The sequence below is a fragment of the Dermacentor albipictus genome, chromosome 10 (genome assembly GCF_038994185.2).
Source record: "Dermacentor albipictus isolate Rhodes 1998 colony chromosome 10, USDA_Dalb.pri_finalv2, whole genome shotgun sequence".
NCBI lineage: Eukaryota > Metazoa > Arthropoda > Arachnida > Ixodida > Ixodidae > Dermacentor > Dermacentor albipictus.
Genome location: NC_091830.1, coordinates 54,602,343 through 54,621,957, shown reverse-complemented (window position 1 = coordinate 54,621,957; position 19,615 = coordinate 54,602,343). Strand labels below are relative to the sequence as shown.

Here is a 19,615-nt window from a genome sequence, read left to right as displayed (position 1 = left end):
ACTTGTCAAAATGTGCAGACGACGGTACTTCTTTAGTTCTTAACAAAGCGTTTGCCTGTGCCCATACTTACGACAGTTTTGATTGATTTTCGATGTTTTTTTCTTGAGAATCTCAGCCTCTCTGGCTGAATCAATCACGTAGCCACCCTTTACCCATGACGCCTCGTCCTGCGTACCCACCTAGGAGTAGCCTGGGAAGGTTAAACAGCAAAGTTTTGTCGTTGAAGTGTTGCGTGTTCTATTGTTTCTGAGAAGGCGAAATATTTTGTAGCTTTGTTTGCAGCGCTCATGATGGAAAACACTCTCGTGCAATCATGTATGCAAGTAGAGGAAAGTATATAATAGGGCAATACATACTACTTCATTTTCTTCATGAAGACTTTCTATCATGAACTCTAACAAGCAGTAGCTGAAAGTTATTGCTACCGGTATGTGTATAACCAAAGAAAAAATATATTAAGACTAAATTTTAATGTGCCATAATTGGAGCTGCAGTACGTAGTTTGATAGATTCTCCAGGCCGGTCACGGTGGTGGTAATGACAGTGTCCTTACCAAAAGTCACTAAATGGATGTGGTAAACTTAAAGCGCAAATTAGGTATTCCTGCGCTCGCCGAATCCAGTCTTTGTGCAGGTGTTCAAAAACGTTTTATCGATTCTGTCGGGATATGCAGGATGCGAATGTATCCATAGAATAACAGCACCCACAGAGATGAAACCTAAGGAAACCAAGAAAAGGAAAGGTACATATATTAGAGGCACTAGTAAATCGATTAGTACAGACACGGCTTGGTCTTATTTTGTATAAAGCAACAAATTATTATATTTGGATGCAGAATATTCACAAATACAAACCATAAATTGCCATATAATACGCAGTACTCTCTCGCGTTGCAAAAAAGAAAAGTCAAAGGTCCGCGCGACCCATGCGGTACAGTCACAGTGTAATCTGGAAGAGCGGCTGCATAGGAACTCCATTTTGTGCACTACTTACTACAGGGTTTTCGCGGCGAAGTCTCTTAGTCTCAACGGCCCACCTGGGGTCGACGTCGAGCTGCGGTTTGCGCTGGGGCTTGTCTTGCGTTTTCGCACAGTGGTCTGCTGAGCCCGATATTGCCTAGTTGAAGCCTTGCGTGAAGCTCTACGATTCACGTCTTCAGCAGCGGCTCGTGCCTTGCGAGGAGGTGCCATAACGTTGACCGAAAAGCAAGCGCAGGCATCCGACTACGTGGCGCCCATGTCACATCCCTTCACTCGTGGCACTTTGCGCTACTGCTGATTATGATGGGGATAATGCTGGCTTATTGGCACCCCCTTCGGATAGGAACGGTGTCAAATAGTCACCAAGCATGCTCGTGTTAAGCAGGTCGCGCTACATACAGTGCGGAACTGCTATAGGCAAATGCTGCATGCCGGGACACCTGGCAGAACAGAATGGAACTGTACTGCAAAGTTTGCACGTATCAACGCTACGCGGCGGGCATGTCAAATGACACAATACGGCGATAATGAGGATGATGGTGATTTAATAGCGTTCCCTTTAAAAGGGGACGACGAAAAACCGTCACTGAGGCTGCTTGAATTATACCAGGTAGGCCATATACGTTTTTCATCAGAGCAACATTTATACATCTCCACGATCTCTTTTTCTTCCCCAAGACTTCTCTATCTACATTTTACCGCTACCTACGCAAGTGCTACCTGGTGTAATAATATGCAGCTGCAATGCAAAGGGCTCACCATAGACACTACGCGGCGGGCATCTTAAATCGCGAGGCGAGTGGCATGATTGTATGCGAATTACGATGATGATTTATTGGTATCCACATTGAAGTATGGTAGTGATATAGTCACCCAGCCAGTTTGGTTTATTCAGCTACACAATCTATGCATTTTTTAGCATTCCTGTATACATTTCCTTAAACTTTTTTTTCTTCCTCAAAGGTAATTTAACTGCCTTGTACCGCTATCTGGCCATCTGCTACACGGCATTCGCCCAGGTGTAATAGTGCGCAGCTGCAGTTCAAATGGGCAAGTAACGACGCTACGCGGGGCACGGGTCTCACCGTGTTTCTCCTCGCATGCTGAGGTGTGCTTATAGGGAAAATTTCCCCTGCCTGCTAGCAAGCGCTGGCGAGGCTTAGGCCCAAACAATGAAACGTTCCTTTCCTTCGAGCGCTTCCTAACCTTACGTGAGGCCTCCTTACAGCGAAGGACCGATGGAGGAAGCAAGCATACTATGAAAGCTCCCTTCACCCGTCCTCACGTGGGGAGCGGTTTCCGCCATGCCTGGGTTCGAGATTATCTCTTAAAAGCTTTAGGCGAACACCAGAACACCACTATTCAATAAAAAAGGTTGTATCATCACACAATCTTTAAGTTGATGAGCTAATATAGAGAAGCGTGGACGCTTTTTTCTAGTTTTGTTTATTAAACCTAAAGAAGTAGCGTATTACAGTGCGAAACTTGATGTCCTCCAGCAACGCTGGCACGCCGGCGTCGTGCAACGCCTAGCAACGCTTCCATGCCGCACGCGTGACTGAAACGAACGTGCCTGGCAAAACGTACCGTGCTCGCGCTTCTCCGAAGGTGGGCGACAGCACGCACGCGCAAGCAAACGTCACGTGGTTAAGCAGTGAGGCGAAGCGCTCGTTCAGGGCCAGGAGCAGCGTAAGGACGCATGAAGGTAGCTTGGCCCAAACAATAAAATGTTCCTTTTAGGTGTGTGCGAATATTGAAATTTTCGATTACGAATCGAATACGAATAAGGCGAAGAACTCACTTCGAACATCGAATCGAATATCGAGTACATGTGTAGTATTAAAAAATTGCAAGAGAGGTAACAATAGCTTTATTACCCTTTTAAAAATAACATTGCATTTTACAAGTTTGCTTCAAATTAAAGAGGTACTCAATTATAGATAATGGACTCAGGTAATGCCCTCACTCAGGTAAAACGCTTGTTACAGATTGTCGTGAAGGAAAATTAACTGCTCAATATGGCCAGAAAGTAAACGCTCTCTATGCACTGTCACATTTCTACCGGTAGAAAAGACTCTTTCACTAGGAACTGAAGTGGCAGGGATCGCCAAGTACTTCCGGGTGAGTGCACTTAAAAGCGGGTACCTGAAGCGGCCAATGGACTGCCACCACTCACAAGGATTCATGCCCCTTTCCAGAAGAGGCTTTTGCGCGTAGTCTGTAACTTCCCCCTCAGGGGCAGATGCCAAATGTGTCTTCTCTTTGTTCATCACTAGATCGTCAAAAGCATTCCATACACTCGATGCCACCAGTGGACACGAAGTCGACGCTGGCCCGGCAGTGTCCCCACGGTGTTCCACGACGGCTTCCTGGAGCTCCCTTGTCACAAGGTTTTTCAGCCAGATCATCTGACCAGATGCCTGATGAACTGTGGCCATAAAGCGCGGATCAAGAAACATGCCTAGGCTGGCCACTTCATCAAATTTCCACTCCGCACAAAGAGCCTTGATACATTTTGAATCAATGTTAGCAAACCCTGAGTTGCCTTTGCAACCTTCAAGGCAATGGGGCATTCCAAAAATAATTGGAATTATAAAGCTTGGTGAAAAAGAAACCGAAACTGATCATGTCTAAAATGCCTGAAGCAGATAGACTGAAACAGAGCATACAGATAATGAGCGGATCATGCGAAGTTCTCAGTTAATAAACATGTTCTTAGGAGAATGCGGAGCAAGCATACAATTGGTTAATTGCTCAATTATTCGCAGTCTATCCGAATATTCGCCGTTTCCACCGTTATTCGGCCGTCCTCGGATATTCGTGAATTTCCGAACATGCATTTCTCGAATCGAATACGCTTCGAATATGGAAAATATTCGTTTCGTATTCGAAATTCCGAATATTCGCACACCCCTAGTTCCTTTCCTTCGAGCGCTTCCTAACCTTACGTGAGGCCTCCTTACAGCGAAGGACCGATGGAGGAAGCAAGCGTACTCTGAAAGCTCCCTTCACCCGTCCTCACCTAAGGAGCGGTTGCCGCGTGCCTGGGTTCGAGATTATCTCTTCAAATCTTTCCGCGAACACCATTATTCTATTAAAAAATGTTGTATCGTCACACAATCTTTAAATTGAATAGCTAATATAGAGAAGCGAGATCGCTTTCTTCTAGTTTCGTTTACTAAAGTTAAAAAAAAGTTGCGCATTACAGTGCAAAACTTGATGTGCTCCAGCAACGCTGGCACGCCGGCGTATTGCAACGCCTAGCAACGCCTAGCAATGCTTGCATGCCGCACGCGTGACTGAAACGAACATGCCTGGCAAGACGTACCGTGCTCGCGCTTCTCCGCAGGTGGGCGACAGTGCGCATGCGCAAGCGAATGCCACGTGGTTAAGCAGTGAGGTGAAGCGCTCGTTCAGGGCCAGGAGCGGCGTAAGGACGCATGAAGGTAGCTTTGGAGCTACCTTATGCTGAGGAAGCACCAAGGAAGCATTCACCGAGGGCCCCTCAGTAAGGAAGCTTTCAGAGTGACATAAGGTAGCCTCACCCCAATGAAGGCTTCCTTAGTGAGGTAAGGAAGGTTTCATTGTTTGGCTTCTTATGCTGAGGAAGTACCAAGGAAGCACCAAGGAAGCCTTCACCGAGGGCGCCTCAGTAAGGAACCTTTCAGAGTGACATAAGGTAGCCTCACTGCAATGAAGGCTTCCTTACTGAGGTAAGGAAGATTTCATTGTCTGGCCCTTAGTGTCTAAAGGCTAGGTACCTTATTCCCTGTGCAACCAAAGACAAATCTTTCCTTGTGATAATACTATGTTATTGGCTTTGCATACTATTTGGACGTCACGCATGGCTGCTGGCCATGCAGATTTTGATGCCCGTCCTGCTATAGAGTACTTTCGCGAGTCTCTCATTTCATTTCTCGAAATGAAAAAAAAAGCGCAAAAGTGTACGTGTACCCGGTTGGGTGCTCCGTATGGAATCTTTGTTACATATGAGACTATTGTAACATGTGTATTTGAGATTACGTGTTTGAATATTATACGACTGCAATAAATAAAAAAGCTGTCAAGGTTCAGTGGTAGAGTAGCTGACTCCCACGCAGCGGGCCGGGGACGATCCCTCCGGGAAGTGGGCTTTCTGTTTTCTCATTTCCGGCGGTACCTGCTACGGGCACCGGACACCACTGACGGCGACGGCTCAAACAAAACGAAGAACTTTTCTGCTCTCTTTCAAATTTTCAAACATCAAGTTTCTTTTTGTCTAGGTATCGGGCACAAGTAATCGGAGTATGATCAAGTGTTGCTAGTACCACCAACCTTTGTTAACATATGGATTAATACGTAATTAGTTGTGCTCTTGGAAGGAAATTCAGTTTGAGGCATGCATTATTGAGTATTCCTTATTGAGTATGTGCCACTGCAAATGTGCGGGGCTTCAATGAACCTCTTTCACAACAACTTGCATCACTAGATATGTGGAGCTCTTCATTAGGAGGCTTGAACGCCGGCTTGGTTCACTAGCTTTGTGCAACTAGGTATGATCCATGCTTTAATGATCCTCTGGGACGCCAGCCTGGGTCACTAGGTATGTTATACCGAGTGTGGGCTACTGGGAATATACCGCTCTTTTAAAAAAAAATAATTGAATCTGACGAGTGCTGGGTAGAGTCGAGCGCCCGTCAATTAGATTCAGAGTATCGTGTCAGACTTTACATTCACGAACATACCAGGCGATGACTCCGTCGCGGCAGTGCTACATGACCCAGCGAGCACAGAGGGAAGCACGAGAGAGCAGCCGGGTGCCATCATCACTACGTATATTACGTGTTTAGACAATTGCACATCTGTGTGTTGATACAATGATTAAAATATTATGCATCACGTCGACATTCATTTGATGCACGTTCATTCATACTTCATGGACGCTTTTTAAAAAAAAAGCAACCAGCAGCATTCGCTGTTTGTTTCTGAGGATTAGGTCGAGTGGGGCAAAAACGTCGGGTTAATTTATATACTGTAAGGTTGAACTAACTTCTAAGTTGATAAATAATTGCCTTTATAAGATAGGCAATACTATCGAAATGTTTACCTTAAATGTACAATACACTGGTGCTCCACTATGTCGGCCCCTGTCTACATAGGCTCCGGGGAAAAAGTCTGACATGCAGAAGGCAGATACATTGTTCTTCAAATTACACCGCAAGAAATATAAAAAAGTGGTACTCGTTCATTATATATCGCTATATCATGGACTCCTTTATTTAACTTACTCTATTCACAGGAGCAATTGGCATTGCAGACATTTGTAGCGATCCTCAGCGTAGTTGCGTAAGTATTTGTTGCGTATTTATGCTACCACGAGACATATGTTTTACTTGTTGCAATATTCTATTACCTCAAAACAATGCAATATGCTTATTTTTGGAACACGCTGCGAACTTGCATAAAATTCTTATTGAGCAAGTGTGAATGCAATGGCCAAGGGTGATCACCCTTAAGTATTTGACACAACTTATGCAGTTTTGAAAGCCAATGTAATTGAGTCGACACCATATAAAATTATGTAGGTAAAAGTGCTCTCTTCCAAGTCTAACGATTACGTCGAAGATTGTGTTTAGAACAACGCCCATAAGTGTATACCATTGCACCAAAGAAGATAATCATATCTTACCTTATATGCGGTCTTTTGATGCGGTGAGATTCCTCAGTAGAAGAATGGATACCTTACATGGGTCGTCCATGATATATAGGGGCTTATGTATGGATGCACGTAGAAACCTCCATAGGTGGAAGGTTTGGCATAAAAGTTCTGAAAGATGGGAAAGTATCCTTAACATATGTGGAAATATTTCTTAACATAGTATTTCAGCAAAATTTACCCTGTAAAGAAGATGCCCTGCACTAAACCGGGTGTTAGATTTTCATAGCACTAAATACATGAGTTTCCGCGTGGAACAGCACGGCCAGAGGCTAACACTGGTAACTAAACCTAAAAGCAAAATATAATAGGGGCAGAGCAAAACCATAGAAAACCTGCTGTCGTAAAGCACCACAGAATCGGAAAATTACGCAGTGTATGCACGCAGTCTTACCCTACGCAGTGTAGTGCAGTCTTAACGAAATTACGCAGTGCAGCATGCAGTATTAACAACCTGAAATAGTGAAATAATCGGTGCAACTTGGAAATGGTTCTTGTGGTGATCTCTTAAAACTGGAGGACGAACTACGCAAACCATGTGGGAGTGAAATATTTAACAGCTGCAAAGGGACGGAGGTGTTATATATGTGTTGTTGGCCAAACATATATTGCAATAAGTTTGACCTATACGCAAACAGGCATTGAACAATTCAAGAGGAACATAGAGAATCAAATTAGAGAAACGGACAAGGCAAAAAGAAGCAAGAATACTACGCTACATATGAAAGAGAGAGAGAGATAACAAGGATAGGAAAGGCAGGGAGGTCAACAAGAACAGAGTCTGGTTTGCTACCCTACACGGGGGGGGGAAAGGGGAATAGAAAGAGGAAAAAAGGGAGAGAGTAAGCACTGAGTACTTGTGGGAGGGACACCATCCACCAGGACAAAGCTTTTTAATAAAGTACTCGAGTGTTTTAAAGCGGTGATCAGCTCAGACAGCGATATTCGCAAAATTGCGACATTGAGATTTAAGTGGCGGTGAAGAAGAGGGTGACATTCGCACAGACATAATTTAACGTACGCATTGAGAAGGGTGTGCTTCCGTTTTGAGATCTGTCTCCTTGTGCTAATTCGTTTGCCAGTAAAAAGCGGTACATCTGTGCGGGTCGAGTAACGGTTCAATGTGAGCCGCAACGCTGCATTAGCCGAGCAGGCGCGACCAATAAACATGGATGTGATCTTTGACATGTGACATGGGACGCTATCTTGTGCGCGTTGGAAAAGCTGACGTTCATTTCCGCCTCATGCTATTGTCCTAAGCGGTGCCGACATCAAGGCTTAGGCCACCCTTGGCCAATTGCTTGAGGCGAAGCAGAACGTCGACTTTCTGAACGCGTACAAGAAAGCGGCACTGAAAATGTATGTTCAATAAAATTTACCACATGATCACAATTATTGTAGAAACAACAAATGCCTAAAGAAAAAATTATTGTTAAAAGTAGGTATAGATAAAATACGGCGTTGTTATTGCACAGAATGTGCGAATCCACACTGAAGCTGATTATTTAGACATATTTTACACATTGCGGCTGAGCACTGACACAGCAATGTTGTATAGCATTCTTTTTCTATGTATATAATATGCAATGCCATGATCTATTTTATATTTGATCAATACCAGAGTTTCAATTTAACCGTACAGCTCTGGTTATAATAATAGCTTTGAAATTGTGCCCTTGCATTTGCAGTTGAACTTGAACGAAGCTGATGTAATGAATTTCCTGTTATCAAACTTCTGTCTCAGTTTTGGCGTAGCTTTACAATTTTGGCAACTTCGGTGAAGCGTGATGCTGCCGATGTATTACAAGCGAAGGAAGGCTGCACGGAGGATTGTGCTTTAGGAATATTTTTTTTTGTATGAACTACATTGATTAGTGCTGATAAATAACTGAATTGCATGCAACTGTGAATGTGTTTTTGTGGCGCTTGCACAATGACAGCGCTACATTTTCGTTCTTCCCTGTCTTTTCTTTTGGAGCCCTTTTTTTATTCGCTGTACAGAGTAGCCAACCAAAGATAACCTCTGACTAACCTCCCTTGTGACTCTCTTGTTTCTTGTTTCTTTTTCAAGCCATTCAAATATACTGCAGGGATTGCGGACAATGAAAATAAAGTTTAGGTACAATGATTGGTCAAACTTACGCATTGCGCATGGTCAAAAATTTGTTTTCAAGCAACGACAGAGCAACTCTGCTTCAAACCGGAGTCACCAAGCGAAGAGAAACAGGCTTCAACTTATGTCACAGCGGAAAGGCTGCTCGTCGGTCACGTAGAGCCTTACTTAAAAACAAATTATGGCAGGACCCATCTCACGATGACTGTGGACGGTAATGGAAATGACAATCTACCAATCTAAGGCCAGACACTGTTCCAGAAGTCAGGTTGATTTAAAACATGTAGTATTAATCCGGAAAACTTCGTTGCCTCACCTACATACCACAGGGATCAAGATAATAATATGAGATTATCTTGCTAATATGAGATTAATATCTTGCCTCACCAGGGATCAAGAGACACATGCGCCTAATGACGACAGCATGAAGACCATCACATACCGCTTATGAATTTCTGAAGATGGTATAAGGCCAACAATGGCTAGACATGCACTGTATGACGACAATTGGCGTGAAGACGACACTATGGGGACAACAGTATAAGGAAGCAGGAACGACGACATTGGCAGCACCAATACGGCATGAGGACAACACTATGGCAACGGACGCAAGATAGAATCTGTGTGAAAACTACACAATGACGATGGTGCCATGACAATCGTGGCATAATCACGATTGAATAACGACAGCACAATTGCGATAGATTGAAAAAGAAGGAATAGCGTCGATGGATCAATGAAGGTGGCGTGACCCTAATAACATAAAGACAATGAGATGATGATATTGGAATCAATGATAGTGACACGGCAGCGTGACGATGCCATGACGTCGACGCTATGACGACGGCATTCGTGTAAATTCTGCGGTCAGACGCTCCACAACGGCGACTTCATTATGAGGCAGCCCGTGGTGGGTTCCCTGGAATAACTTTCACCACCTGGTGTTCTTTACCGAACATCGAAATCAGAGTACACTAGCATTTATACGTTTCAAGCTCAACAAAATTCGAAGGCCGAGACCAGGTTCGCAAGTGCAACATCGAAATAAGCAATGCAATGCCCCAACCACTGGGATACCGTGGGTTGTCACGGAACGCCCGGCAGATGAATTTACCGATAAGGCTTGGTAACAAGTGTCCAAAAGGAGTCGGTGGTAAACTGTTAGCGAAAGAAAGAAGTAGCGAGCCACTACATTTGACACAAAAAAGAGGTTAGTGGAAACGAAGATCAGGGCCTTCAAGATAGCGACATTCCCGTTATGTGCTTCATCTGTCTGACAGAAGGCACACGTCAATAGCTTCTCGTATGTTCTTTGGATGTTCGGCTAACCTTCATTTACTATACTGCACCCGCTTTTGAGAGAATTCTAAAATAAGCCTCTGAATCAATTGACAAATACTAGCAAGTCATTAGTCATATTAAGGATTGTTATACACTCAACTTCTAAGCAGTGTCTGATACAAATAAAAATCCTGTGCTACCTGTGGCAAGGATGGTTTAGCGACTGACTGCTGCTTAGTTTGAAGGATACTTTTATTTATGCCTAAATGAATTTCCACATAAATATCTTCTCACTAACATCACTATAAGCAATACATTGGTTCGTGTAATGCATACATTGGTTCAATGCTTAGACAGTAATACCGCGATATGAAGAAATCGTATTCTTGTAACACAGCATGGTTTCCATGCGTGCACACATCACCATTTGCTTGTTAAACAATTCTAAGTTAATGTAAACTCACCTGACGTAGAAACAGCGGCATTCCTTTGCGAACAGGGACATCCTTTCCTTTTTCTGTAAATATACATATGGTCTGAAATAAACGTGCGCTCCTAAATTGATAATGAGTGGAAAACTCTTCCCTAATTTAAGGTGCCTCTCCTTTCTGGTTGCTTTCATTGAGGCTATTAGACACCACGAAATGGTCGTAAGAATGTCAACGCTAATTAGCACATTTGTGTTTTTAATTTCTCCAAATTTGCCTCAGTTCCGTTATTCAATAGAACTTTCTTTTTTCTTGCCTTCTCCGTCAAGTTACAAGATATGTTGTTGTTTTCGTAATATTGCGTTATCACGGCAAGCTATCTACTGTGACATGTACTAGCCGTTATGATATGTACGATGCGTTACGATAGCACCCACTGAATTGCCTTGTTATAAGCTTTCCAACGGAACTCCCAACTCTTTTGTGGTCCTTGGCAAATCAACAATATAAAGAATCTTGCCATTTTAGGTTACCGCTAATATCGACTTATTGAGGTTTTAAGTCTGAAATGAAGTTTCTTTCCCCTCTGGCGTGCGTACACGTAGCACAAACTAGTAGTTTTTCTCTGCACAAGCGCACACTTCCTTCATGACTGTAAAGCTGTGCGTTGGTCAACTATAAAAGTAATAAGGTAGCATGATGACGCAAGCAAACACTGCTTGTTTCTAAGCACCAAAGATAAAACAGGATTGGAGAAGGTGGTTCTGCTTTGAATTTTATCCAAAGGGGAAAATAGAGAAAGGAGGGTGTTTCGCTTGTTTATCTGGGATTAGTCGGCGATCGGTGATGAAACAAGAAAATGGAAGGTACGGGCATATGAAAATAGTGTAAAGTAGCTTTCGGCTTTGCAGTTCCAGCAGCATTGCAAATGTGGAAAGCAACCAATTTAGCTAGTCGGTAGCGATGTCCCCTGTCCTAGTACTTCAATGTTTGCTGGAGCACTCATCTAGAAAAATCGATCCATAAGTGATCTTTAGGAATGCTTTATGGCCCCTTCTTGTCCAATGACAGACGGGCTTCTTCGGTATCATCCGCCACGGTACTACGGCGCAGATTAGACTGGCGACCGGTTACCTAGTGGCAAATTGGCAGGAATGTGCTTCCGGCAAGGTGCTTTGCTACTTCCGCATTTCAACTCCTGGAAAATAGTGTAGCTCACCAAGCTGAGGCGGTCAACCCCTAATGGGGAGCCTCGCCTTCTAAATGGAAAGTTGCCATCATGTCAGCGGCCCAGACAACCTAAGTTTTTGTCACCACAGCATTTACCAAAAATGGCATGGCGTGGCCTGCGGTTCGGGACAGTTAATCCCTATAGAATGCCGAATTCTGGGCCGCCGGACGCCTACTCACATTTGGTTTCCCGTCGATGACAGGCAGCAGAGTGGTTTGGGACCTGCGCTCTCCACCAACTAAGGCAAACACTCCCCTACATTATGCTTTCGTTAGGCTTCATCGTCTGGGGCCTCTATGCGTTAGCCTCTCAGAAAATTTAGGCTATTTCGTCCCTTTCTTCTTGCTCATTCGGAATTTAAAATATTCCGTTGTAGGCATGGAGGTATATTTGGCGTCCCAGTCGCTGTTTATCGTAAATTCGACCTTACTGATTCAGTAACTAATAGCGTATAATGGCAGCGCATAACATACGGCGTAATTTATGTTTATTAATGCAGAAGTTTAATCAGCGCATCACATTGGGGTGTCTCATATTTACATATAAAGAAATAAGAGTACTCACTTCTCAGACATGTTTCCTGGCACTCTTTTAATGACTTGAAACTGTCTGCAGAAACGCATGTATCTTCAGGTAGGCACTGTTCGGAGTCCGAATCGTAGTAATAGACCCTAAAGAGGTTGCCTGTACACGTTGGCAGCATGCGTGGACTTGTGCAGATCTCGGCTGAAGAGTTATTGAGAAACGTATTAGGGACCATATATTTGGGTTTCATTTGTCCTCCAACGCATGACCAATAAGAAGTATTGCAAGAAAGTAGGATACAAAACATTGTTCGTTTCACTGAGAAAGATCACAGAAAGTTGGGGACCTGTTATTTGTAAAAACCTTATCGAGCCAGTTGGCAATGCAACGAACAAAACAACCTCTACAACTTTAATTGAATTGAGAAGCAGCTATGATTGAAATTGACAGTAGCCATAGGCTTTGTTAAGAACAATGAAACTGAAACAAGCAGCAAATGCAATTTGTCGGCGAATGAACGCACAATCTGTTCGTTAGGCCTGCGGTTGCTATGTCATTTGAATACGGCGGTGGCTGTCAATCCGTGCCATCTTCGATTATCCGCACAAGTGTTATGAACATAGCTTGTAACGCGATACACTGCAGCATTCAAAGCAACGGCATGCACGTAAAATGTCCTTAAACGGCCGGCGAATCATCATAGTTGCAAGTGAATGACTAAAAAACGTCCGTTCACAACATTTAGCCATCACGGCTTCCGGAAACGGCATGGCTGATTCTTCCCTAATTTTATCGCAAATCTCTTTAATGCGTCAACGTTGATGCCTTGAGGCACCAAATACGTGTTTATAGGCTAGTTACGAGACGCATGACGTCGAAAGCGCGTTCTACATCTGCCCGCATAATAGAGAGTAGTGCAAGGTTACATTTCAGTTGCACAAATACACTAACTGGTGGACGGTCCAAGATGGGTGATTAAGTATCGATGTGTATTTCGCCACACATATTACGCGAACGATCAATGTGGTCCTCGCCGCGGTAGAATGCTCTGTTGCATCCGGCATTCATTTTCCAGCGAACTGTTTATGGCCAGGGTTCCGAGAAATTTTCATGTCTGTGACCAAAAACTATTATAAGCAGCAATGACTCTGCGAGTGCTCGCGCATCTGTTGTTGTCTTCGTCGTCTTCTGTCACAGCGTGCTCTATTGCAGATCATCATGCCACTGTTCCCTAAGTGCCCATCATGCTCGTGCCACGGCTCGTCGTCGTCGTCTTCTTCGCAGCTCGTTCGGATGGCAGTCATCGTTGCAGGGTTGCCATACAGCCATTCCGTCTGCGAAGGCGGTGATGGTACTGGCCCACAGCCAGTCAGTGGGGTGATTCCAGTCTCAAATTCTTTGCCTCAATATGTCACGAAATGAAAACACGGAAGCATATAACGAAAGTATCTAGCGAATGTATACTATGAATGAAAGCGAGTATATAAACATAAACGTGTGGACGTAGTTTAAGCCACGATGAATGCCGATCAAGTCAATAAATGTGTTCGTGCTTTCGTTCGAAAGTCTTTGTCAGCTATTTGTCGTGTGCTACACAGCTTTGCTGGCCATCCACCTCCAAAGCGTGGAATGGCTCGCGCTTTTTCATAAAGGTACGAAGGTTACTTGATATGAGGACTTTTCTTGCGGTTTTGTTATTTCATATGGGAAATCCATTCATTTCCCTTACAATTTCCTCAGTGTATAGTCAATGGGCTTCTTATAGCGACTTGGTATCCTCAATGTAAATTTCGTGCAAATCTCCGTGGAAATGTGTGCGTTTAAAATTGTTAGGTTGGTTAATAGGCTGGTTCATACATCTTCTCCATTGTCGAACCTTCTTTTGCCTCGCGAAATATCTGTCGGTAAGGAATAATTGTTAAAGCTTGGTTGTGATTTTAGTTCCTTCAAGTATTAGGTGCACCCTATGAAAGTTTCGAGAAATGAAGGGACTTCATTTCTGAGGGTAGACGAAGACTTCCAATATAGAAATTGCAAGTTAACGCTCTGTTGCTGCATTCATGTTCGTTAGTTCCTTGAACTACGTGTGCGCTTTTCATTGTTGTGCTATACGCAGTGTAGATCTTGGATGACTACGTCATGCAACAGACAGGAGAAACATTGAAAGTCAGTACTCATACTGTTTGTTCCTCTTTCTTTCTGTTGTGACATTTGCATGTTCTTCGAATGCATAACATGTGTCCACTTTCCGAGTTTTCTGTTGCAGAGTTCCTCTAAAACATGTTCTTGCTGCTGAACTCTAAAATTGCTAGTTCATGAGTATGGCACCAAAAGGCAGCTCGGAGGAAATTCTTCCTGTTTGTGTTTGAAGTCTTATCGTAGTGTGGGCTGCCCACGTGTCAAGCGCAATGTAACTTCTATGAAGTGTATAATGTCGTCGGTGACAGTATGCTTGACGTCACTATGAAAGCGATTTGCTTTGCGAAGTAGGCTTGTTGTTATGCTATCAAGGAATGCTGGTGTAGCAAAAAGAAAATGATTACCTAAAAGGCTGCCATGTCTCGGGTTCACGCGATCTGGTGGTGTGGTCGTCTTGTTTAGGATACACTAGTATTCTAACAGCACTATCAAGACAATTCAGACTCGTCTCCATTCCACATTTCAGGGTTAGTGAGAATTTACCCCTTTAATTGACAATTGTTTCACTTTAGTCGGTTTACTCTTGTCTGCTATACATAACGATTGTTGGCACTTGTACACAGTTTTCATTTTTCAGCGTGGAAGACAGAACCAAATTTTTAGGTGCCACCTCTTGTGTCAGTTAATTTGAGGTTACGACAAGCATTAGTGCCGGTCGACACGAAATCAGCGAAATTTCGCTCCGTCCTTGTTCGACATAATAGCACGAAACGGCTCTTCGCCAGCCCGTAGTGGATTTGACTAGACGGGTGATCGCAATACAACTACAACACCTGCGGCAGAAGGCATATCTAGCAGAGATGTGCTTTAGCACGAATTCTTTCCAGTGCGTTTCATGAAACTGGCTCATGGGGCTTGTTCGCTTGCAGTAGAACATCTTATTGTAAACTCGATGGTTCGAGAGAATATGAATTATTTCATTGCTGTCTTGGTGTGCATTGCAAGAGCACACAATTGGTAGCAGTACTGACATTTCAAAGGTGTCTCGTGAAAAAAAATCGATTATTGAGCATTTTTCCCTGCATCTAACAATTCCGAGTAAGTCCTCATGAGTCGCGTAAATTACGTAGCCTCGGCACTAAAATGGACCAAGAGAGACGCGGCCAAGATAGACACACTGATGCGCAAGAGCATCAAGAGAGTGCTGGGTCTTCCGATCAGTACAAGCACGGAGCGGCTCTATCGGCTAGGGGTCCACGATTCGCTAGCAGAAATATTCGAAGCACAGACCAAGGCACAGGTCGTGCAGCTGTCGACCACCAGGGCCGGCAGACGCATCCTAGAAGAAGCAGGGATAAATGCAGAGGCACAGTGCAACGCACACAGCGTCGCGCTCAGTGCGGCGGTCAGGGGCACTTTCAAGGTAGAACCGCTTCCGAGAAACGTCCACCCGCAATTCAACGAGGGGCGCCGAAAGGCGAGGGCCCGAGCACTGCTAAAATCGACCGCCAACTGTCCGGGACTGGCGGCATTTGTAGACGCGGCCCAGTACGGGCGCAGTGACCAGTACGCAGCCGTCTCGATACGCTGGGATGGTACGATCATTAACGCAGCATCGGTCAAGGGGGTAACGTCCGAGGTGGCCGAACAGTTGGCAATAGCCATGGCAATGAGGGACCCCGAACGTCCTTTACGTATACATAGATTCGCGATCGGCGGCCAGAGCATTCGCCTCAGGCTGGATATCGCGGAAAGCGGTGGCCGTCCTCGGCAGTGAGGGAGCCGCGGGTCACCACATCCTCAAATGGTTTCCAGCCCACATGGGGGCCGACGTGCACCCCGACTTTTCCAACCCCAACGAGCTGGCACACGGACGCGCGCGAGGACTCACGCACCGCGGCGATCGTGGCGAGCGAAGTGGCGGGGAGGAGGGGAGCACCGAGACCCGCTGCTCACCTTCAACGAAATAACAACGCACTATCAGCTGTCGAGGAGGACCTTCCCACTCCCCCACGCTAAACTCACTAGACCACAGTCATCTATATTCAGAATGCTGCAAACAGGGTCGTTCCCCTCGACAGGTAGAATGAGCCTTTATTCACCGGATGTAGAGCCGCAATGTCCGGATTGCGGCGAATCGTACTGCTCGCTATCGCACATGCTTTGGCAATGCTCCGCGTTAAGCGGCACCGTGTTCAGCAAAGTAGAAGACTGGATGGACGCCCTGCGAAGCGACGACCACCAGACCCAATCCCGGGCCGTCCAGAGGGCTCACGAAAGGGCGGAGGCTCACGGGCTTCCCGTCCCAACGTGGGTGCGGCCCGCGACCCCTGCCGACCACTAAACCAAGAGCCTGCTAGTAACAGCGCCAAATATAGACAAGGGACGAGACAAGAAGACACCACAAGCGCTGCTTTGGCGAGGGCCCGAGCAGCGCTTGTGGTGTCTTCTTGTCTCGTCCCTTGTCTATATTTGGCGCTGTTACTAGCAGGATGGAAAACCAACAAGCCCAAGCTGCTATTCTAGTAAACCAAGAGTGGATGGGAAGGGGTTCCTCAGGACCCTCCTCCCACCTCCGATTAAATTGGGCAGGCGCCGTTACGCCCAGGAAGGCAAGACGATGTCCTGTGTGCGATGAGAGAAATTTCAGCCGATTTCTTCCAGGCCACGATTAGGCACCACCATTGGGCATCCTTAATATTGATTTCTTGAACAGAAGTTAATCTGGTATATTTATTTAAATGACCAACCTTATTAGCGGTGTGCATGTAGAACACCATACAGTGACCGTATGAAAGAGAGAGCGCTAATCTTAGGAACACTTTTTTATATAAAGTGTATAACGAACACAGAGTCGATGGAAGATCCGTTCAGGCTGAAGTACTGCAATGTGTTTCTACTTCACCACAACTTCCCTAAATATCAATACCTCCACCATAATGCTAAATTAGGCCACGTTGGGTAAATTACCCTTTTCCTCTAGGACACGAAAAACAGGCAAAATGTATGAGAGTGCCCCTCATAAGATCTTTACCGACAATCAGTTGAGCCGCTGCGTCATTGCAGCAAACACACGGCCGCCACATATGTGAAATGCCCCTTAATTTGGATATTGACCCCTGAAAGATTATGCTAGGTTTGGTGCCTCTATAGCAAAGAGACATATTATCTAATGAAACACGTGCAAGTTCTTTTTCTGGTGCCCACATACAAGGGCGTGTTGTAAGAACCGCGTTACGTTGCATTTTAATGATACCGCTAGTCCACATGCCGTCAATCTTGCAGTGTGCGGTTGCCATGGAGATTCAGATTGCAAAAGGTTACACACTTGTAGTTCGGAAAAAAAGAAAAAGAAAGCATCGCACCTCGAGCAACGCCTATACTGTTGAAACTGGAACTGGCCACTCTACTAAACTGCGAAAAATATTGCGCAGACTTCTAATATGTTCGAACATATTTGTATTCATCTCGCTTTAGCTACTCCCAGAGCCGTATATTCAGCATACCGTAAGATTCATTTGATTCTGATTCGTAGTAACGCCAGTGCTTTGCTGGCTGCATAGGAGTTACATAAAGTCATTGCTACATCGCACGCTTCCCGATACCCCTCCTTTACTAGTATCAGTAGCTGCTTTTCCCAAGGATCAGTCAATTGAAAATAGTTAGTTGTTTTTTGAACAACGTTTCATGTTCTTCGCCTGGCTGGAACAATAAAACAAAATGTCATAGAGCACGCCTCAAAGTAACCTGCTTTTGTTGGTTCATACGTTTGCGATTATTTTATTATGGAAATTTTCTCCATTATTCTTCATCATAGGAAATCATACAACTTAAGGTGCACCTAAGGTAGTGACACAGCTTTAATACATCTTCAATTTACTCCATCAAGACAAAATTTACAATGGTTTTGGGATGAGAATTTTCGATACCATGGAACTGTGGACTGCCGTCACTATAGTAGAGGTTATCCGGTGATATGTTCACTGGCATTGAGTAATGATATGTTAGAACGACCTCAGTAAAGTCCAGCAATATTCCACTTCCAAAACTGAGAAAACTGCATGTATGCACGGAGGTTTATCAAGTATACGATCATTTTGGTCAACGTCTATAAAAGCAGATAATGACGCGTGGCACCACACAGGTTTGCGCACAGATGCTGATTAACATGTAAGTTTATCTTTACAAACTACAGTGTGCAAAGTGGTTTAAAACGTTCGTTTTACGACCTAAAACAAGATGTCTATGGCATTGCCAATCACTACAAGAAGCCAAACATCATTTTATGTTTACACTACATGAGCTGAACAAGGTCAACAAAGTGCACTAATGCACTGCACAAGTGCTTTATCGTCACTGGGGAAAGCGCTGATATCCCTGTATTTAGGCAAGTAAACTTCTGCTCTGCGGTTGCGGCATGAGCATGTCTATATTTATTTTTGTCTCAATATCAGTGCAGCAACCATCACTTTGCCGTACTTCAAAATAAGACACGTTAGAATTTTTTTTTTCATCCAGCATTTTCGCATTATGGTCACTTGCTCACAACTTGAAAAGTCTGCTTTATAGGAAGGTAAAGAATATCCTGCTGCGCTCTTTTGTGACCTTGGCATTTCTAGGTACACCTAGCACAATGACAGTCTAAAGATGACAGCTGCTTGAATGACACTAGGCTACCACGTTTTTAAATTAATTCTCATAATTATTTGAATGGCGTGACAATCTTTAATCAACACTATAGTCTTTGCTTACAGCAATGGAGTAAAATTAAGTGACTTCTTTGTCATTTACACGTCTGAAATAAAGGAGAGATACTAGCAGTAATGGCATAAACAGATAATCCAGATACAGAACTATACATCAAATTCGAAAACATGGAACATCGGATATTTGCAGTTTCGCAGCGACTCGAAATACCCCTGCACTGTCTGTTCATAAATATTACCGCTCTAGTTATTCAAGCATACACTTATATTAGGTTTAAATGCATACATACGCAGTTCATTTGCGCTAATCTGCAGGCCGAAAATGGTCACAAAGAAGCACGCGGAGATCTTCATGCTAGATTTCACGTTGGCAAGAGCACACGCGGGATCCCATTCGCTTTTGACAGCTGCGAACAATGCACAATGTATTAAACGCAGTTGAGAATAAGACAATACAAGCCCACAGACTCGAACAAGTGTCCGTGTATGGAACCCCAAACACGCTGTTCTTTACAT

At 44.3% G+C, this 19,615-nt stretch overlaps 1 protein-coding gene and 1 long non-coding RNA gene across 2 annotated transcripts in view; one reads left to right on the top strand and one right to left on the bottom strand.

Moving 5' to 3' along the window:
- LOC139050553 (uncharacterized) overlaps window positions 1-19,615 on the top strand; it is a 51,076-nt gene that overhangs the window by 231 nt on the left and 31,230 nt on the right. The window lies entirely within an intron of this gene.
- On the bottom strand, window positions 453-19,549 carry LOC139050552 (uncharacterized). The gene is made up of 5 exons (XM_070527083.1): window positions 19,390-19,549; window positions 12,294-12,455; window positions 10,535-10,587; window positions 6,650-6,787; window positions 453-719 (listed from the first exon to the last, which is right to left on the bottom strand). The coding sequence occupies exons 1-4, from the start codon at window positions 19,451-19,453 to the stop codon at window positions 6,683-6,685; spliced, it is 384 nt and encodes a 127-aa protein (XP_070383184.1). The 5' UTR covers window positions 19,454-19,549; the 3' UTR covers window positions 453-719; window positions 6,650-6,682.

Bases quoted from the DNA above. Each gene is read 5' to 3' on its own strand.
- LOC139050552 (XM_070527083.1), bottom strand. From the start codon at position 19,453: ATGAAGATCTCCGCGTGCTTCTTTGTGACCATTTTCGGCCTGCAGATT. The intron at 12,456-19,389 runs GTATGTATGCAT...ATAACTCTTCAG, and splicing joins GATTAGCGCAAATGAACTGC to CCGAGATCTGCACAAGTCCA. The intron at 10,588-12,293 runs GTGAGTACTCTT...GTATATTTACAG, and splicing joins CCAGGAAACATGTCTGAGAA to AAAAAGGAAAGGATGTCCCT.